Source organism: Natrix helvetica (genome assembly GCF_964273705.1).
Source record: "Natrix helvetica genome assembly, chromosome: 4".
In the NCBI taxonomy this organism is placed as follows: Eukaryota; Metazoa; Chordata; class Lepidosauria; order Squamata; family Natricidae; genus Natrix; species Natrix helvetica.
Window position 1 is genome coordinate 51,899,847 of NC_138550.1, and position 23,148 is coordinate 51,922,994.

General features: G+C 35.0%; 1 protein-coding gene across 4 annotated transcripts in view; it reads right to left on the bottom strand.

The window, feature by feature from the left end:
* Nucleotides 1-23,148, bottom strand: part of GRIK1 (glutamate ionotropic receptor kainate type subunit 1) — a 150,486-nt gene that overhangs the window by 63,953 nt on the left and 63,385 nt on the right. For all 4 annotated transcript variants that reach the window (XM_081950644.1, XM_081950643.1, XM_081950645.1 and 1 more), the window contains exons 2-4: nt 14,823-14,990; nt 8,062-8,319; nt 2,721-2,902 (exon numbers count right to left, since the gene is read on the bottom strand). In XM_081950644.1, the coding sequence (XP_081806770.1) occupies nt 2,721-2,902; nt 8,062-8,319; nt 14,823-14,990 (608 nt within the window). The remainder of the gene's footprint in view (nt 1-2,720; nt 2,903-8,061; nt 8,320-14,822; nt 14,991-23,148) is intronic.

Here is a 23,148-nt window from a genome sequence, read left to right on the forward strand (position 1 = left end):
TCTGTGAGATACTAGCAGAATACAGAACAGTATTCTGTACTCAATACAGTACAGTGAACTGACAAATTAACCAGAACATTTAGGCATACAGTTTTCACTTGGAAGCAGAATCTGAAATGACATAATCTAAAATTGCTGATATAGCAAGAGAAGTGCTAACTGATAGGATTCTAAAATCCCAATGAATCTTTTCTTTGTGTGGAAAAATCTGCCATTTTTGTGATGTGCCCAGTCTGGTTTCTGTCAGGTTGAACTAAAAATTCTCTACCTAATTGCAACAGAACAAATCCTGGATTTTAAAAAAGAATTGACGAGTGGAATTCTGATATCTTAACTTTCAGTCCAATGCACAATCTCAAAGACATTAGACCCTTTTATTAACATTGGTTTATTGGTGCAGGCATCTATTATACAATGAAGAGTCAATTACTTGCAGACTAGAATTTCTGACCTTCAGTATTTGAATGCCTGTATTCAGCTGAACTAACTCTGGCTTCCTCAAAATGTTGCTTCAAATATGTTCCTGCTTTAGCAGAGGTGTCACTTCAGTGGACACTGAGATGCAATTGCAGAGTCAAAGACTGGGAATAGTTCTGCAACCTTGATTCCATGCACTGCATCCCAAGTATTCTATATTCTCCATCTGAGTAAGTGTAAACATACTATGACACTCAATCATGAATTCTTCCTTTTATGAACATTCACAATTGAATGAATGCTCACAGTGTACTTACTATCAGTAATCTTGATAGCAACTTTCTATCTGGACATATGTTAAGATTACTAAAGGTTCAGTTTTTCAACATCTCAAGGTACTTTCAGCATCTCGTCAATTGCTACAATATATACTATGAAATAATATATTAAGTCTGAGTTAATTAAGATAATCCCTAGCTAGCTACATCTACGGAGAAAGACTCCATATGAACTTTTTGCTGGTGTTGCAAAACAAACAAATGTACACAAATGAAAAAAAAAAATTACATGAGAATTAAGAAGTCTAGTTATACATGATTTATGATAGGATTTTAGAATGATTGTAATTAGCTATATGGTTAAGATATCAATTATTTATTAAGTGATTAGGCTATGCAACTAATATTTGTTTCAGAATTCAAACTATACCAAAAGCTGAATGGTGCTTTCTGCAATGTACAACTTTGCTAATTTCAGATACCAGTCAAGTTATTGCTAATGCTGTAGAAAATTCAATTCCTTTAGCTATTCATATTACCTTGAAAATATACAGAACAGGTTAATCTTGTCTAGATGATATATAACTCCAATACATTATGATAACCTTCCATCTGTTTATAATCATTGTCCGTAACAAAATTCAAGAAATTTCTAATGAGGCCCCTATTCTAGTTTACATTAGGTAGATAAATCATTGCTGCTTGAATGGGTTTTTATGTTTTTGATTAGCTTCAACCCTGGTTTAAATCACTAATAATATTTCAACAGGTGTGCGTGCGTGCGTATGTATGTCTGTATACACGCACACACATCAAATGCTAATATTAGTTCATTTCCTCACTAGTAATTTATAGCATTTTTTCAGTCATCCAACAACATCATGCACTGATAGAACATCAGTGATGATACATATTGCCTTAACCATGTCTGAATAATAACAGGTTTGAGTACAATAGCTTTAGTTTCTTCCTACAAATTCAAAAGTTCAAAGGTCTATGGAGACTCTCAAGTCATCCAAGTCATGGTTGTCCCAAAGGTGCTTTTTCAAGTGGCAACTGGACTTTCTGGTTTTTCTTTGAAGACATTTCGCTTCTCATCCAAGAAGCTTCTTCAGCTCTGAAGAAGCTTCTTGGATGAGAAGCGAAATGTCTTCAAAGAAAAACCAGAAAGTCCAGTTGCCACTTGAAAAAGCACCTTTGGGAAAAGTTCAAAGGATTCTAAAAAATACAAAAGGATTCAGTAGAGACAACTAAACATGTAATTGTAAACAACTGTCTGAATCTCAGAGACACGGGTCTTGACCCTTTGATCTAGTGATAAGATTTCAACCAGATGTTTTGACCAACAGGCCTCCCATTGTAATTATTGTTTTTGACTACATCAACTATTGCAGTTGTGTTTATGTTGTTGATTGTTAACCTGCCACAATTTTGAACAAATTTATTTGCAGCCTTTACCTCGATCACACTGGCAGCTCCCAGGCAAACAATAATAAAATATAATTCTTCATAAAACAAGAAACTGTATCCATAAAACTGAAACCTAGGATATATAGCTTTGTTAAAAATACATGTTAGGAGGATGCAACAAATCCTGGGATATTTTTAAACTGTTCACTGCTGCAAGGTGCCAGGTAAACCTCCATGGGGGAACAAGTTATACATTAGGATAGCTGTCACTAGCAATTGGACAAAATTAAGTTTATTATTTATTGTCATCCATCATTTTTTATATCAGATGTCTGCCATTTGAAATTGGGTATTTAGATAATGCTTAAGCTTAGGACATGCGTAATCTTTACACCTGTTGAGATGATGCTATCCCAAAGGCCAATTTTTCAGTGCCTTCTACATGCTGATCATAACTTTTAAATGAGTTTCTCCTTTAATCAGGAAGGCTGAAAGAACTTTCCAGCTTTCAGAGAGGGATTATGGTAATGAACAAAAGCTTAAACCTCCCCCAAATAATGCTGTGCTTTCTAGCAACTGCAAACCAGATGACATGAGTCTTTCGCTCCTGCTTACCTGTTTCATGATTTCAGCTGCTGTGTCATGTGAACAATCAAATATCACAAAGAACTCTCTGCCCCTCTTCATCTCCTTGAGTAATGGCCGAGCATCTTTATTTCCAGAGGGCAATTGGCGTATTTTAATTTTAATGTTATACCTTGAAGGGGCTTTGATGAGCTCTTGCAGACGAATTAGACCTAGAAAATGACATCCAATCATTCAGATGTCCTTTCTGTTCAATGAATCTTTGCTGCCATTTATATTCAACATTTACATTCACTGTTCTGCAACAAATCTCAAGTTTGCACGAAATAAAAGCTTAATTTGATAGACTATAATTGATCACATAATTCACTGAGAAAATTTATAGACCTTTTTTCCCTTTCTTTTCTGAACTTTTATGAGAAATGCGTTCAAACAAGGTTTTCGGGATAGCCAACTCTACATCAGAGAGTTTTACCAGGGTAATTGGAAATTTGGTATTTTTTTTTTACTACCATTTTTCTCATAAGAAAAAAAATAAATTAAGAGAGAAAGCTGAAAGATGTATTTTAGTGCTATAGCATCTATATCTAGAAAATGAGTAGAAACTATATAGCCCTCAAATGAATTGACACATTTTCCTGTGGGAGGTTTTTGTTGTTCTTGCTAAATGAGTTTTATTATTTAAAACAGGGCAATGCAAGACCAATCCACATGTAGACTTTGAATAATATATAAAAAGCCATGGCCAAACAGTGGGAAAGACTAGGACAAAATCTGCTATCTTTGCACTGCAAATGGTAATTAGCCAAGCAGGATATTTCATAATTTTATTTCACATTAAAAATTAAAATTTAATGACAAACTTTGGAAAATATTTCAGGAGCTCATGTGTTTCATGTAAGTACACCATAATATAAGTATTGCCATTTTTTAAAAAAACCCTCTTAAATATCCAAGATCACTGAACAATTAAATAGTGCACAAATGGAATAACGTTTCATAAAAAATTCAGCAAGTGAACTGTTGCAATACTCAGCAGTATTTTTTTAAATTTTTTTAAACTTTTTTATTACAGTAGAGACATAAAACCAACAGGAAAAACCGCAAATGATAATGAATAAAGAATTATTTATTGATTAAAATAAACTAAAGGAAAGGGGAAAAAAAGATCCTAAGGATAGCAACATAAAATTAATGTACTGTTAAACATTACCAACTGCAAACTGTTAATATGAAAATATTTTGCTTTCAGTTTCTTTGCTGGTCAGTTTTTGTCAAGGGAAAAGTTTCACCCTGAACTAGTGAGGCTTTGACCGCGGCTTTTCCAAACAGCATTTTCTTTAAGAAGCGAAAATGAAATAAAATCCCAGAAACATGTTCTAATTAAAAACAAAACTTTAATACAAAAATAATAAAATAGAAAATAAAACAAATCTATCTAATTGTTACATTTTGGCAAGAGCAGTTTGTCTCCCAGTTTCCTGGCAGACGGACAAAGATCAAAAGGGAAAAAAGTCTCTGGAATGTGTGATGTATATAAACATGTTAAGCATGCACAATAAATCATTGTCAGATAAGGCTTATGACCTGCGCAGTAATTCTTTCAGTAACTATTCAGTTCGACTAGCAAACATTTAACGCAGTGACAGTTTTCACCAGCACTGACATGGTCCAAATGTTGCCTTTAGCGTCGTGGACAGTATGCATGCAACCTAGGGAATTTTGGAACTTGAAGTCTATACATTTCAAAGACAGCCAGGTTTGGCAATGCTGAGACAGGCAGCAAGATGAGGGAACCAGCCAAGTGACTCCCCGGTAAACCAAGATTCAAAAGGAGATATCAAAGTGAAGGAGACAGAATTGTGGTAGGTTTGGCAAAGGAGAAGTGGAACAGTCACTCCAAGGTTATAGTGGGAATGAAACTCAGAAAAGTTAAAGTTATGTAGCAAGATAAAGGATGGGAGGTACATTTAAATACGGCACAACTGGGTTAGAAATGCCTAATGTTTTGCTAGCTTTGGCCAAACACAGAAACAGAAGGTACAAGGTGGCCTACACAATGTGAATATGTCAGTACCAGAGCTGACAAACAGCTTCCCTTTTTATGCATTACTTATATTATATTTCTGTAAATAACTAAACAAGAAATGAAAACATAATGAGGTGCTACCCATGAAAAATAGCGCAGAGGTATCAAACGCAGAAATTTAAAGTGGGAGAGGATGCTGGAGAAAATACACACAGTTGAATATTCTCTCTGTTTCCTCAGAAAGTAAAGATGCTTCCAGTAGTATTACTATTGTTATTAAATCAGGATGCACATCTTTTTTTCATATTGAGAAAGCTGCTAAACTTAAATGGTATTCCAGAATTGCAGTCCAAAAGGAATTTTTGTAAAAGAAGCATTTGTAAAATTAAATTTGATTTCATTTTATTTATATTAAAATTTAATATAAACTATTTGATGCCCGTAGTTTCTAAATATGTTTTAAATATTTAATATTTTCCTTTTTTTATTTGTAGCCCGCCTTTACTATTTTTACAAATAATTCAAGGCAGCAAACATATTCAACATAACTTTTCCACCTGTTTTCCCCACAAGAATCACTCTGTGAGGTGGGTTAGGTTATATATATATATATATCTCCTTGTTTTATATCTCCTTGTTACAAATATGAATGGATGTGTTTTTCTAAATTCAGTATATAGGACTATATATAAAGGTAATCTTCAACTTTCTGTTGTTAAGCAAGGCAGCTGTTATTTGAGTTTTGAAAAATCTATGACTTTTCTTGCCACAGTTGTTAAGTGAATCACTTGCAGTTGTTGTGAAAAGATTACCAAAGCTGATCACATTACCCCCCCCCACACACACACACTGCAACTGTCATAAATACAAGTCAGTTGCCAAGCATCCAAATTCTGATGAATTGATAATGGGGATGCTGCTATGGTAAGTGCAAAAAATGTCCCTAAATCATTTTTTCACTACCATTGTAATTTCCAACTGTCACTAAATGAATAGTTTATAAGTCAAGGAGTACCAACATATTACTCTAGTTTCAGCCTTCCAAACATGCATGCAAATAATTCTTCATTTATGCATATACATGCATATACATATTTAAGATTTTTTCCTATGTCAAAAGAGAGCCTCCAAAGAAAGAATTTGAATACAAGCAAGTGTTGCTTAAAAGAACCCTCTAACAAATGGTAATTATGGTAATGAACCTTCAGCAGATTTGTGAATGGACCCATTTGCTTTGCTTTGTATGGTTCCCTTTAACACCTGCAGCATAAGAATTGCACTAAAAGAATGCAAACTGATGTATAAAACAGCATAAAATATCACTCTAGTTACTCTGATGTGCAGGAGTGATTGCTCTCCTGCCAGCTATTGTCTTTGCTCAAGGCCTCACACTGAACTGATAAAATTGTCTTTTTTCCTGGTAGACTGATTTTCTTCTTTCAGTTTTTAAACACCCACAAGCCAATAAAAAATATAAACCATTATGACTATTGAAGTGAAAATTGTAGAAGCACTAAACAAATCTGGTTTTGGCTGGATCAGGTTTGTAGGCTTCCTGAAAAGACTTTGAATATAAAAGAAGATATGTAAGTTGGCTGTAAATCAACAGCTTGGCTAAGCTTCTATTGCCAAAGAAGCTTCTTCAGTCATTCCTGAAGGTTATAATAGTAAAGAAATGCATAATAATATCTGCTGTAATTACTGTTTAAAACTTCTTGGCTCAAAAAGATCCTTTATCATTTGGTGTCCTCAGCAAGAAAAATTCACATGATAGCTGTTGGTGAATTTTAATGGGAGAAAATGGATTAATTAAGGAAAAGTGTAATCCATAATGCCTACAGATCTTTTTTCATATCTACAAATATGTTCTGTGAGGTGACAAGAAAATATGTCAAAAAGAAGAAGAGATTATATTACTTTTCCAGCTAAATGGTTCTTTTCCCATTTAGCTCCAAAATAAATGAGAGCCCATCTGAAGCAAATACGATCTTGTCATCAGGATTAGAAGGGATCTAACTCTTTGCTATCTGCTCTAGCTTTGGTTTGAACAGGGATTCCCACTCTTACATCTTGCATGCTGGGAAGGGAGATGGTAGTTAATATCACTGAGTGATTCCCCCCCCCCTCTGATAAATTCCAGACATTTCATCCCTTGATATGCATCCCTGATATTTCATAGCTTCCTGTCTCAAGGATAGAGTCTGAGTTTGGATTCAAATGCTTACTTTGGACTAAAAAAAATAATACCAAAATAATACATAAATGCTATGTAGGGAAAATGTCATTAAAAGAATTCAATATTTTTAAATTCATCTAATAATTTTTTACAATAGATACAAAAATGGGCTGGCAAACCTAGAGAAAAATAAAAAATAGAATCCCATGGATTACTTGATTGAATGTCTATTACATTTTCTTCTACTGGAGGTGGTGCCGTGGTTAGAATGCAGTATTGCAGGCTAATTCAGCTCACTGCCAGCAATTTGATTCTCACCGGCTCAAGGTTGACTCAGCTTTCCATCCTTCCGAAGTTGGTAAAATGAAGACCCAGATTGGTTGGGGGCAATATGCTGACTCTGTAAACTGCTTAGAGAGAGCTGTAAAGCACTAAAAATGGTATATACGTCTAAGTGCTATTGCCATTGTTACCGTGTCTCCAATTTATCCCTAATCCTGTAAATGGTCATCTTCTGTTTAGATCTTATTGGACCTTATTCTCAGGCAAGTATTTAAAGGACAAAATTTCCATAAAAAGATATAACCAGCATCAAATAGTAATGAGATAAAACAAAAAGCGTAATGAGAAAAACTATAAAGGTTTTTAAACAATAAACACCTCCATGAGACCTCTTTGATGAGGTACTAGGAAGCATCATGGAGGCCTCCTGGAGGCCTTGCATGGTCAGATGATGGGTCACAAAGACCTGATGAAGGCCTCACAAACAGCAGCACATGCCTCAGCTGGGGATGTTTCATCAGTAGCAAGAAGAAGACAGAGAAGGTAAGCTGATGATAGTGGGGGGCAACAAGGCTAAGCATCAGTGGCAGAGTGGAGGGCAGCCAAAAGGGTAGAGATGAGGAGGATAAGTGAGGGGGAGGTTTTTTCCTTCTTGCAAGAGATAGAATGGGCTAAGTGTCAATAATTAGCCTAAGGTCACCCATTGAGTTTCTGTGGCTGAAGGTTGATTTCAACCTGGTCTTCTTGGTTCTAGTCCAGTATCTTAGGTGAATGCAGAAGAAGAAGGCATGGTGCTTCTGAAGTTCTGATCTAATAATTATGCAGGCAGAAAATCAGGAGCATTTCTGTTAATGTAATATTTTTAAATGTTTCACGATACTTACTTGTACTGTCTTCATATACAACTGTTACTATCTTCCAGTTGTAATGTAGCACCAAATCTAAAACTGCTCGGCTGATGGCTGCATAGTCTGGATAGAGGTTGATGTAAAAAGAGTCCTTGAGATCCACTGTTGGATGTTTCCACCGTGTCTGAATATGTGGAACTTCAAGTGCATTGCAAATAGATTGTACTGCACTGACTGATGAACTGTGGGATGGTCCAAATAGTGCAGCTACCCCTAGAGCAAGCTGGTCACATGCTGAGAGAGAGGGAGGGAGGGAGAGAGAGAGAGAGAGAGATGTAACAACCTTTCTAATTTGTAATACTTTTTCTAAACAGAAAAATGCAATAAGAATAAATTGTTTCATTTGAGAAAAAGTAATTACACAGCAGAAAAAAAGGGAATTATGTGTTCATCCATGCTTCATTGTTTTAAACTAACCAATGAGGAGGCTTCCTATTACAAAATTCAGCATACAAAATAAATTAGAGAACTAAAAGCAACAACTAAAACCAGAAAAACATAGGCATACTTGTTTGATTGGGTAATAGGCACACACAGGCTTAACAGTAACAACAGCTTTTTATTAAGTACAACAAGTGAGAACAATCCAGCGAAGGTTGAGTCTGACAACAGCCCTTTTATAGGGAGCTGTCAGACCCTTCGACCAATAGGATTATTCCACCTTGGTGGAAACCACTGAAGTTAGAGCAAGTATCTAACACCCCTCCCCTCTTGGATGGAACAATCCTACTTGTTACGTAGTCACAAGGGCTTTGGGGTAGCTCTGCCTGACCTGCGCAGTTCAGTAGGAGGGGTTTCCTTGGACAGGTCGGACGGACCTGTTTGCTCCGCTTGGTGGAAACTCCTGGAACCTTTCAGAGGCCGCAGCTGGAGCTTCTAGAGCCAGTTCGCTCGGAGCTCGCTGCAAGCCTGCAACATAACCAGAAAGGTTTCCCGGTACCCTCAGGCTTGAGCTGGCCATGGAAGGAGTGAGTGTTTCCTCCATTTGGGTAAGGCTTTGGCTAACTCGTGCAGGAGTTACCTCTGGTTGTCTAAGAGTGGAGTTGGAGAGGCAGCCATGGAGTTGGTCAATATGCCTTTTCCAATTCCTACCGTACTCGAGTTCTAGGACATAAGAGCGAGCGCCGGTGATGCCTATCACTGTGGCAGGAATCCACAGAGTTCCCCTGGTGTAGTTGTGGGAGTATACTGAATCCCTTATGCTAAATGTCCAAATCTTGCTTGTGGAGTCAGAAGTTTGTTGTATGAAAACAGAAAGTAACAATATATTTGAAAAATTAAGAGGAAATATGCAGCTTTTGCACACACACACAAATATTTTTAGGTATAACTATGAATAACAATTTGTCTGACATACTGTTTCCAACTCTAAATTGATACCACCCTGTTTTTAAGGTAGATTTGATTTAACTACTCTACAATTTTGACTTATTGATGGATTGATTATGTGCAATCAATATTTATTGAATGACTTATGTGCAAGTCATTTTTGACTCCTAGAAATCACACTGAGAGATTTCATGACAACCTATCCCTAACCTAGTTTTTCAGATCTTCTACTGGTGTATTCATTATCCGTGTAACTGAATCTATCCACCTTCCCTTTGGTTGTCTTCTTCTCTTTCTTTCCCAGCATTAATGCCTTCTTCAGAAAGCTAGATCTTTGCATAATGTGTTTCCTTCTTTAAAACAATCAAAACCCTCTGAAAATCAACATATACTATCACTTTCATCATCATTTTATCATCGCTTCTTCCCCTTCTTTCTTTATTTCTTTGATCTAACCAAGGAAGGCACTTTTGGAGACTATTGGACTATTATTTGTTTTTGTTGACCAATTTTGACAGTTCAGTGAAAGCATGCTATAGGATTTGTGTGTGGTCTGTGATTAGTCGTTTTTTGTATTGAGGGTATTATAGATAATCATGTAGGAGACACCTGACTTTTTTCTTATGAGCTAAGATCAGCCAGCATAACACAATTATTCAAGATGATTCAGAAACTGATTACAGGATGTTGTCATAGAATTGACATAGGACAGTTATACATCTAGAGCATACTAAACTATTTTGGCAATGTTTTTGGCAACATCAGCAGACTAATCTGATTGAATTTGGAGGCTATGCATTTGTCCCTTCTTCCTCAAAAATTCAAAGATTTCACATGTACAATGAAATAATAAGGGCTTTTTCAAATTGTTTTAAATCTCAAAATCTTCATTAAAAGATATTCAGATCACAAATCCAATCTCTGGTGATAAAAAATTAGTTGCAAACTTTTTTCTTCTGCCCTTGGAACCCATCAAATTCTTGTGGAGCCCCAGAGTTCTGTGGAATAGTGAAAGATCCTGCTATGATATATGCATCAAGAAAAGATATTGAGTAAAATTAAGGAAATTGTCCTTGTTCAATCTACACAAGTAAGATTTTTCAGAAAAAGTCCATTACAGACTTCCAGTCACTAATAATTGTAGTAATTGATCTTTCTCTAAGCAAATAAGTTGCCACCTTTGCTAATTCCATCTTCCTCACCAACTATTCCTTCACTGTGGCTATTTCAGAGTCTTTCCATTTTTGCACATATAGTAGTCTCAATGTGTTAATCGTATATGAAAGCAGTCTTCCATAGTTTTTTTCTAATTGTCTAATGGTACCAGCAAAAAAGTTCTAATTGAATATTAGTCTTTAAAATTCTTTGTATTATTATGTATATATCTGAACCCCAAATTTGCTGGCTTTTTACAAGGCAATCAGGCATGATAAAATGACCCTTCCACATTTCCAACAAAATTTGAAGTACATTTATACATTCCAGATAATATTTTTGGAGACATATTACAATGGTATAACATTTTATGAAACTTCTCTTTTATAATGTAATGTGAACATCACTTCTTTCAACCACTGTTCAAACAATATGTTATAACCAAAGTTCATAGCCCTTTTTATCATGCAGCCTATCACTTATTCTTCCTATGTTCAGCAAAAGGTTACAATTTCAGCAATTATAATATTGAACAATAATTTTAAATTATTAAATTATTATTTAATAATTTATTGAGGAATATTTTAAATGTTACAGCTATGGTCTAGCCTTACCTTTTGCTTCAGTGAGACACTTGAGGTACACTTTAGTAGCCTATAGATGTTCTAACAAATTTTTACTGACTGACGTATAGAAACTGATAATCTTTATAAATACGAGAATGGGATTCATATAACAGGGAAGCTACCTTAAGTATAGTAGGGATATAGTTACTGCCCTAGTAGAAAAACATAAAATAAAGGAATAGCTAAGTCTTCCAATCGATAGCATGCTGAAACATTAGCATTTCTTTTAACTGGTGTCTGGTATTTAACTGAGCCAAAATACTTTATTTATTTTGATGATATAATAAATAAATTATAAATAAATGAATATAATATAATATAATAAATGAATATAATAAATTATGTACAGTTCAACATTGGATCAAAGAGCTATTTCTCATGTCTTGAAAAGCAATCAAAATAAGTGATTTATTACATATCTCCAATGACAACAAAGATAATTAAGAACATACGACACTACTTAAAACATCTCATAATTCTAAAGAAGATCCTGACACAATTAAGTCATCAATAAAACCACTCAAGCAAAAGCTGAAAAAGAATGGGAGAAGGATATATCTTCATTATGATAAATATAGCAGGTATGTCCAATCAAATTAAGGTAATGTCTAAGCAAATGTTCTACATTAGTGTTATTTCCAGTAAAGCTCACAACATTATGTGCTTAAAATGGTACACACACACACACATGAGAGAGAGGGAGGGAGAGAGGGAGGGAGGATGGGTGGTTGGGTATTTGGGATGTTTGAATTAAATGTCTGAATGATGTTTTTGTTTAATATGATAAGGACATTGTATACACACATCCTAGCATCCCAAGTACTAAAACTAAAGAGGCATTTAAAATTTTAAAAGCTAAATTAGGAAAAAATGTCCTTCAAAAAGCATGTACTTGAATATAAATAAATTGAGAAGTTTTTTAAAAGTGCAATTTTATTAAGATAAATGCTAAGCTATTTTACAACCCTCCCCCTAACTAATTATTCCTCTAATGAGAAACTAATAAAACTTTGAAATCAATAAAAATAGGAATCCTTCTTCAGATTTATTTATTCGATTTATATGCCACTCATCCCATTTTTGAAGTGACTTTGTGTGGCTTAAAAATATGGTTTGATCTCAGAGCATAAACCAATACAATAAGCAATCAAGTATAAATTAGAAGGCACGGTGGCAATGCCTTCATGAAATATAAATGGTTTTGGCTGCAATTTTGAAAATCCTTAATTTTACAGAGAGGAAAATGAATTTAGTACTGTTTAGAAGTTTTACAGCTCTACAACTGTAAAAACCAGAAGAGAAAACAAGAATAAGAATAAAACAACTGAAATAATTCTACTAGTATATAGTACATAGTATAAAATAGCAATAGCCAGCTCTTCACTTTAGAAGGATAAGGTATGATGGGAATAAGAAAAGTAAAATTTGACAAAGGAGATGCCAGTAGAAAATGGAAAAAAAGATTGAAATGGCTGATTTTTAAATAAGATATATTAATCTACAATGTAAAAGTCAACTGTTCAACTATAGCAAGACAGTGAGTGTAGCATATTCAACATTAAAAGCAATTACAGTGTTATTAAGCAATTTGAATGTATAAATGATATGTATTAGGAAATGAACTATATTAGAAAAAAATCACATTTTTAAAAATAAATAAATCTAATAACAATAACAGCTCAATAGCACTACTTTATAACAATAATGATTATGAATTTAATAATCTTAACAATTCTTAGATTGAAAGCAATGAAATAAAACTAAAAACTAAACAGCAACCTATTACTAACATTTAAAAATATATGCTGAATTCATGATTATTTCAATATAATACATATTGTATTAATCCAAAAATATATAAAGTTAATGTACTGAAAAAGGAATTAAGATAGTGCTAGAACCTTTATGAGTACTTTTTGTGACAAATTACATTCGTGGTCCAGGAGATTTAACTATGAAAAATGATCCTTAAAGGCTGAAAGGATTTAAATCAGGTCAGGTTTTAATAATTTGCACCTTATGTTTATAGTCTGAAGTGTTTAGTTAATGTTTTATTATAATTGTTTTCCAGGTTATTATTTTAAAAGTTCATTATTAATGTTCATTATTACATTTCCTTTCCACAATATGAAGTCTCAAAGCCAAGTGTTTAGGCATAAAAATGTAAAAAAAAAATTATAGCAGATTATTGGCCATGAATGGCAGCCTAGCTGCTCATTCAATAGAATTACAAAATTTTGTAGTTATCTCTCTTCAATATTATTTTTTTCTTTAAAAAAATAACATATTCATTATTTATTTGTTGCTATAATCTTATATAGTACTTTATATAATGATATAAGCAAAAGTGAAGTACTTGCAATAACTAAAGAGTGGGTAGAGAGAAGATTAGATATAAAAGATATGAGGACAATTGTGCGTTCACACAGTATTTATATTTCATTTCCAAAGTGTTAGATATATATATATTGTTCCCCAGGATGCCTGACAAATAGGCAATTAATCAATTTATCTTTTTCTGAAAAAGGTAACAATACAGCAAAAGTCTTGTCTCATCATCAAAAAACAAAAACAAAATGGAGACTCAATATACAGAGGCAGAGGATCTATTTGCCAATTTATTCAATAAATAATGGCTTCTAAAATTCTGCATATCCAATAGTTTTACAAGCAATTATATTTAACATGTTTGCCAGGCTGTTGTGAAGCATATAATTATTATTTAGCTTATATAATACAGTTTATTTTTCTAAAATAACATGAACTAAATCTAACCTTTTCCTTTTTAATTGTTAATTTAAATGTTAAACCTTTCAGTTCTACTTTTAAATTTTATGTTTTTAAAACATTTAAGGCTGAATTTATAATGCAGACCAATCTTCTCCAATGGAATCCAGAAGTGTTGGTTTTCATTTCCATAATTCTTATCCAGCATAATTAACGGCTTTGTGAGCTCAGGATTTGGGGATGTGAAGTCTGATATACCTAAAAAAAGCCACACTTACAAAAGTGAAATAAACTTTAGCCCGTATCACTATGAGCAGGTCCATATTTAATAAAGCTTTCTGTCAATACTTCCATCTAATTAGAAGGGCTTAACTGAAAATATATGGCAAATCCTCACAACAATGCCACAGGCAAAGGGAAGTGTGACAAAGTTTAAATATCTCTCTAAAAAATGACATATTTCTGGTGGTGAACTTTAGAATGTAGACACTATTAAGAATGTAAATTACGGTTTAATATCCCGACATACTCAAAATAGTAGTAAAAAAAAAACCAATTGGAAGTAAGGAAATGTTTGAATTTCTGTCACAATCTATTATTATCACAAAACTAAACATTAGCAAAGAAGATAAGTTTAGTGTGGCATTCTAGGTATTTCAATAATGCCGCACTTGCCGCTATTTTAACTTTTACACAAAGAATTGAATCTTTTCACATAATTACACAATTAATGCTTAGTAAATGGGTGAAAAAATATGATTCCATCATAGGGAGAGAAAAATAGACATTTAATTAACTAAATAGAATTATCACGTGTAGATTAACTACTGCCAAAACTGAGAAATTTTAGGGGGAAAAATGGGAAGAATCAATAAGGCATTACAATGCTGAGATAGTTACCTCGTCTTGAGGCTTCAAAACTATCGAAGAGATTAATTCTCTGGATGTCATAGGTCAATGTAGTATTAGGCATCAGTGTTCTGTTTCTGTTAATATTGGTGACTGCAAACTTGAAAGCTAGTTCTTCAACATTAACAGGTTCATTTTCCACCATTTCAAATATCCCCCCTGCAAAAATAGAGAAACAAGAAAAAAAAGTTATCCTAATTCTAGTTTGCTATAAAATAAACAATATGGAATCCTTGGATATCAAAGTGTTGAGTAGAGCAGCCTTTTTCAATCTCAGCAACTTTTAGATACATGGACTTTACCTTCCAGAATTCCCTAACCAACATGGGGAACATCTTAAAGTTGCTGAGATTGAGAAACAGTGCACTAGTTAGTTCAAGATAGAGCATGGCTAGTGGGTCATATGCAACACACAATCAGCACACCTGTTGTAGCCTTCCAGAACATCCTTAGAGTGATGAGGCCAAATATTTAAAATATTTTTGCACTTGGGGGTTGGTTGGTTAGTTGGTTGATTAAAGTACAACATTTCTGCCTTAAAACTTGATATGTTTAAGCTTTAGGCATTTTTGAAATCTTTGAAAATGATCCACTTGGAAATGTATAACTTCATAGAATCATGGAATGTATAACATGTATAGTTGTGTATAAGCTCATCCACACAAAAGCTGATTCTCAAATTTTTACTCAAAATACCATGGAAATGAGCTAGATAAGCTGACCCACATTTTTCATTGTATTTTTAAACATGTGAAGTCTGCTTATCTGCAATGCAAGCATCTATGGTAAATACTGGTACTTTAAAAAATACCATATATACTCATGGATAAGCCCATCCATAGATAAGTCAAACCTAATTTTAGGGGGCATTTTGACACCCAAAATGACAGCCTATTCCACCAGATGATGGTCTTGCATGAACCTTGTCCTTATACATTTACCCAATTATTATGGTCCTGCTCTCTGGGACAATAGAGACTAAGTCCACACCTGATGTGTGTGATAACTATTCAGTCCTTGACTTATGACCACAACTGAGCCCAATATTTCTGTTGCTAAGTGAGACATTTATTAAGTGGGTTTTGCCTCATTTTGCAACCTTTTTTGCCACAGTTGCTAGATATGTTGTTAAATTTAAGTTAAGTGAATCACTGCAGTTGTTAAGTTAAGGAACTCAGTTGTTAAATGAATTTGGCTTCCCCTTTGACTGCTTGTCAGAAGGTCACAAAAGGAGAATCGTATGACATCAGGACACTGCAACCAAGTGGTAGGTTCCATGTGGTAGGTTCGGTCGAACCGGTAGCGGTTTGGCAGCATGGGTCACTGGAACTGGCAGTGACCCAGGTCTGCCACACCCCCAAATTGGTTCTCCAGGCAGCGCCATCTTGCGTTTTTCTTCTGCGCATGCACAGAACAATTTTTATTGCTCTGCCCATGCGCATCTACAAGCCAACTGGCAGTAGTGACTGCTGGAACCCACCCCTACTGCAACCATCATAAAAATTAATCAGTTGCCAAGTGTCGGAATTTTGATCAGGTGATCATGGGAATGCTGCAACAGTTGTAAGTTTGAAAAAAGGTCATAAGTTACATTTTTCAGCACCATTGTAACAGTCACTAAATAAGTTGTTATAAGTCAAGGACTACTTGTATTTGAAGATTGCTGACATATTTCTTCTCCTGCGCACAAACAAAATATTGTTTTTCTTTAACGCTTCCTCACAGAGCTAACCTTCATGCCTCTCACCAACTTAATGGCCTTGTTTTGAACTTCTTCTAATTGGTCATTATTCTTTTTGAATAGTGTTACCCATAACCAGATCAGTGACGTGCAGTCAGGGGAGGCAGGGGAGGCAGAGCCTCACCTCTCATCATGAAAAGAAAAAAAAGGAAAAAAATTATCCCCTTTTCTCTTTCATCTCTTTTTTGCGTGTGCAAGCAAAATACCCCAGGATCACGGTGGTAGGGACAGCAACTCCTTCCGCTGCACTGTGGAGAAGAGCCACGCTGTGCTCCTCAGCGCTAGCCTCAGATCAGCGCGAGCCGTGGTCCCCTTCATGTTGGCTCAGGAAGGAGGGGAATGGGACCGCGTGTGCAGGAGGCTCCTCACCGCCCCTTCCCCTGAACACGAGGTCCCATTCCCCTCCTTCCTGAGCCAACATGAAGGGGACCGTGGCTCGTGCTGATCTGAGGCTAGCGCTGAGGAGCACAGTGTGGCTCTTCTCCGCAGCACAGCGGAAGGAGTTGCTGTCCCTGCCACCGTGATCCCGGGGTATTTTGCTTGTACGCTTGCAAAGATCAAAGTTGTCACAGTCCTCCCTTCATGATGATCAATTGATGATGTCACCAGCCTCACCAGCCATAAACCTCACTGCACGTCACTGAACCAGATATAATTCAAATATCTGTAATGTATATAAAGATACTGAATTAAAAAGGAAAAAAGAAAAGTGGCTTTCAGAAGCTGCTTTTGATTTTCACATATCATTTACTCATTTAATGTTAATCACTAAAGAATAAATGGAATTTTTTAATCATTGATTCCCCATGTAAAATTTATTATTGACATAATTTATATTTCTCAGACAAGAAAATGTAATCTTGTAATGTATTGCAATGGTCTTTGATTTCAGTATGTCCCATAAACAGAGTAGCATAATCATCATCTGATGCAGAAAAAAGAAAAGCATAACGGAATTGTAACTGTTCTATATCTTAACTTAATAGTAGCAGTATTAATAATACATAGAAGAAAACAAGTCTAAAAAGTTATGGACTGAATTTTCTTGCCTATACGTGGCTATAGATATATTTGTAATATTATTTCAAAAGGTGAGAAGATAAATATTATCATTTATTGTTTATGTCTGTTTCTTTTTCATATAGCACTCCAAGAGACTTACAGCAATTAAAAATACAAACTATGAAACCGCACAATTAAAATTAAGTAAAAACTAAAATCAACCCGTTAAAATAAATTAAATTAACCAAACTTGGTGAAAGAGAGTGTTTCATATTTTTCTTGAACACTGAAGATGTGGCGAACTTTCCTTTAGGAACACATTTCATAGGCATTCACATCTCACAAAAGAACAATCTCTCACTGAATATTCCAGCAACAGCAGATTCTTCAAAAGGGAGTATTATTATTATTCCAAGTGGCATATGTAATGCTCCTACCCTCGTGCTATAATTAGATAGGCATGTTTGCTGACTACTTCTCAGTCAGGCTTTAAGCTATTTATGGCTTCAAGGGTCAACATCAGCCCTTTATATTGTATTTGGTTGGCAGCTGGCTTACTAAACCCACTGGCTCAGGAACAAGCACAATTGATGACAGCCATACATGTATCAATGTGTAGCTATTCTCTTTAAGTCCAGTGATAGGTCAATAAACATTCCCACATTGTGTATCTGCTCTTTCTAGGGGAGGGCAACTCTCTTCAAATATACTTCCCCTCAAATTCCAAGTACATCTCTCTCCATACAAACATCATCTATGTCTTATTTGGATTAATTTCATCTTATTCTCCCTCATTCAACCCATTATTGAGTTCATGCAACATTAAAAGGTGCATTGAAAACCTTCTCAGATATACATAGGAATAAACAATAGCACCTCATCCCAAAGTTTTTAATAACCATGCCTAATATTTTTATCAAGTAAATAATACAAATGACAAAATTAGCCTTCAAATTGGGCTCAGTTCCAGTTTCCTGTTTGAAAACAAAAAGAAATTATTGGTTTGTGTGTTTTTCTGCAAGTTAAAAGCAATGGGTAACAACCCGCCCTTCTCAGATTTGTGAAAAGTAGCCTGTGAAAAGTCAGAAGCAAAGGATCTGAAACCAGATTTGTCTATTACAATCACACTACAGCGTTGCAGAAAATCAGGAGATTTGGAATGCGAGATCAAGAAATAGCTTTATTTGGCCAAATGGTTCAGATAGAGATAACAATTTTGTAACATCTGTACAGCGTTCTAATCCAAACATGCATTCTTATATTGTATTCAAAGCATCAAAAACACGAAAATATTTTAAAGCATTCTTATTGGCTAAATTCCTTAATTCTAAGCAGAGAAGCGAATTCTACCATATTTCTCTTTCATGTCTCGGCTGCAGTAGGCAAGCAGGAAGTACTGAATACATACTGGCTTTTGTGATTAAGCTATATGCCTGACTCGTAGGCGAGACCTCTAACTGACTTGGCCTCCTTAGAACAGATATTGTGGTCTGACATTTGTATTTCCAGAGTTCAACTTTCCAGTTCAAGACTCAGTAAATGTATAACAAAATAGAAGGGATAGATCTGGCCCCCAGGAGGTCTTACAGTCTGACCCTGTTTCATGTTATGTCCAAATCTCGCTTTATGTCCTGCCTTAACAGAGGTGTCAATAGCTCCTACTACTACTGAAAAACAAGAGGCTTAAGTAATTATTTTATTTTATTTTTACACAGATATCACATACCTTTTAATTGATTCAACCAACTGTTCTTTGCCTTTTTTGCTAGATATCTTGGGAATTTTGTTTTGTCCTTTTCTCTTCCAGATTGAATTTTATCACTCCATTCATTTTTGAAGTTGATGTCTAAATATTATCTAACAGAGTGTTTCAAGCAGTATGAACAAGTATATTCATGAATAAAAATGATACATGTTAGAGATTCACTGAGTTATGTCCCCCTACTTAACTGATCATTATTAAACTTCACCAGTAATATTTTTATTGTCTGACAGTCTATGGTCTGTGGTTCTTTTAATGAGTAACAGACAAGTCGCTTCTGTCTGAAATGACATAAAGCAAGTTCATTATCCTTTTTAAAAAGCACTGCTGAGAAATTTAGGAACATTAATTATGTCAGTTGAACCACTGGGAAATATCTTCAGGCTTGAAAGTCTAATAAAACAAAAAACTCCAATAGGAATTACTAATCTTCAAATCCTATTAGACCATAGTAAAGCTTTAAGATCCTTTTAAAACAATCTGTGGGTTGTGCCATAGCTCCAAGCAATCATTCTAAGCCAGAGTTACTGATTCAAGTTTCATTTTATTCTGATTGTGTCCTCCAACAAATTTGAAGCAGAGCACACTTAAAGCAGGGATTTGGTTCATTTAGTTTAGATTTCAGCAGGCCCAATCATTGTTCTTGTTCATACAGTAAAATGTGATTTGGTTAATAACCTTTAACTTATTGAAAGGTAATATTTTAAACTACTGTATTTTTTGGAGTACAAGATGCACCTTCCCCCCCTAAAAGAGCATGGAAATGTTCACCAAATACAGCCATTTTTTTGCCTCCAGAAGCCTCACCAAATACACCAAATACAGCCATTTTTTTGCCTCCAGAAGCCCCACCCCTGCATCCCATTTTTGTGAAAAACAAGCTGGTTTTTTTCTCAGCCCCCAGCAGCCCTTTGCAGGCTTCAGCAGGGTTGGGGCAAAGCAAAAATGCCATTTTTGCAAAAAAACAGGCCATTTCCCCCCCCAAAAAAAACAGGGGCATTTTTGCCTTGCCCCAGCCCTGCTGAAGCCCGCAGAGTGCTGCTGGGGGCTGAGGGAAGGCAAAAACGTTTTTTCCTACTTACCTCTTCGAAATCATGGTGTGTCTTATACACTGGTGCATCTTATAGTCCGAAAAATACGGTAGCATGCATATGTGCACAATGTAATTGGAAAAATTACTTTAAATTTTCATAGGATTAATGGCGGCAGCCTTGCAACTGTTGGTGTTTCATGTGATGAGGAAAGACATGTATATTTTGAGAAGTGTCAAATGAAATATTAGGAGATGCTTCTCTAACAGTAGAAATTTATAACCCTTTAATTCCATATTACACAGGAAGTGCACGAACGATGAGCCAAATGCTTCTGCTTTTACATTTACTTGAATACCCAAATTGCCATAAAAATCTATTTTTATAATTCGTTAGAAATATATTGGATTCTGTTTCAGCGGCACTTGACTTGAATGAGGTCACTCTGAGGTATTCTCAGTTGCATGTTCCTATCATTTCAATATCCAAAGTATTGGTTCAATTCATATTTCTAAGCCGTTAACATTTTCAACACATAGGATTTACAGGTTTAATGAAGACATATTTTCCCAATAAGATATTTCACAAAAGCATTGAACTTGATTTGCACTTGATTTCCACTTCTTGGTGACATGCTTTGCTGCCTCAGCCATTGGTTGTGATGTCAAGACAGTTGTCATGAGGTTGTTTAATAAACTTGGCCCAATTAGCAAATACATCTCACATTGACATCAAGGGGTGTCAGCCTGAAGGCATATTGGCCAAAATTTGTCATGCTGACAGTACTCAGAAACTAATTTCTGAATTGCCCTTTTGCAAGGAGAGGGGCAGCTTTCTGTTTGTAATCATCAGGATTCCTGGGGCACCAGAAAGTTTGACATAGAAGCTAAGAAATTATAGCCCCTCCTGGTAAGGACTTCAGCATCACTGGTCAATCTTAGCTGTGTCAGGTCCACAATCATTGGTAATACTATCTGTTAGCAGATGCAACATCACCCTTTCAGGTACAATGTCACAGAAATAGGCAAGCTGCAGAAAAGGTAACAGTAGTATTGTTACTGTTACATTTAAAAGTAATAATAATAATGATACCTGAAAAGAATGTAATAATGGCATTGACAAAATCACCATCAGTAAATTGCAAAGGGCAGATTTACTTGGAACAGATTATATCCTTCAAAACAACTTTTGCTTATCACAGGTCCTCGGGAAGGACTCAATAGCTTGATAAAATACCAAATCCAGTCTATATATCTGTCTAACTAGCTTATTGGACAAAAAATGGACTCAAAAGAGAGCAAACTACCATATAGGAAGCTCATGTAGAATAGGGTGACTATCTAATTAAACTAGAAGTTATACTTGTTGGCATTATTGAGGTACATGATTAAAACTGCAAAACACAGTACTTTCTGAGAAGCTAGGAAATCATTACCTAAAATTGTGGGATCATTTTTTTAAATTATTTAGTCTGCATCACTTCTCAGCCTTTTGGCTAAGATCAAGTGTAGTGTAGCTTTGTCTGACTTCTACAGCTATGAGCCTATGTTGTCTTAACCCTGCCTGTGTAGTTTCTTTTTAGCTTCATGTGATGACTATTCTGAAATAAGCAAGGTACTTACATCTTGCATAGAATATTTTCTAGAGTTATGATATAGTTTCAAACTGCAGAATTTTATACATGCACAGTATTTGGGGGGAATTATTGGGAAATTATTGGGAAGAACCACGGTAGTGAAGTGGTTAGAATGCAGTATTGCAGGCTACTTCTGATGACTGCCGGCTGCTGGCTGCCTGCAATTTGGCAATTCAAATCTCACCAGGCTCAAGGTTGACCCAGCCTTCTATCCTTCCAAGGTTGGTAAAATGAGGACGCAGATGTTGGGGGCAATATGTTGACTCTAAACTGCTTAGAGAAGGCTGGAAAGCACTGTGAAGCAGTATGTAAGCCTAACTGCTAATGCTATTGCCATTTTAAAGCTTATTTTGAGGATTTCTAATGTATGTGTGTATCTCTACACACAACACAAACATCACAATTATAGAAACTAATGGAACAACAATGGAAATGGTTGTTTGGCCTAGATATTGACTTATTCACCTCTTTTTAAAAGAATTGCAATTCATGAATTGAGGAACCAAAGTAAACTGGCAATTCTTCCCTGCTTCATTTTTTATTGTATTGTATTGTATTTATTTTGGGGCACAAGGTGTAGAGTTTTAAGTAAATATTTTAAGCAATTACTATTATTTGCATATGACACAATTATCTATTGTTAGTTTAGCTATGGTTTATCAAAGCAACATTTCTGGGATTGGATAATACATTAAGGCACCAATTAGCCACAGGCACAATTCATCAACACTCTGGAGTAAAATATAGTCAATATAGTTAAGTTAGGGTCTAGGGTGTCATGGGATTACAGTCATATTCTTGCTTCAAGTTTTGACATTCTTCCTTTTCTTCATTGTTGCCAATGGAAATTCTCTTTTTAACCTACATTCAGTTTTAAAGAAATACACTCTATGGTAATAATAATCAGCATTAATTACAAACAAATGCTTAGTAGAAATTAATTCACAATTAATTCAAACAGACACTTAATTTAATGATATGTATTTACATAATGCACATGACAGTATCCAATCAGTCTAGATGGGAAATTCGACAAACATTTTATGCAAATTAATTTCTAGATTAGAAATTACAATTTCAGCCTAAAATTTTATCAACACACACCTGGATGGTCTAAGCACTTTTGCAGATTACAGCAAAAGGGA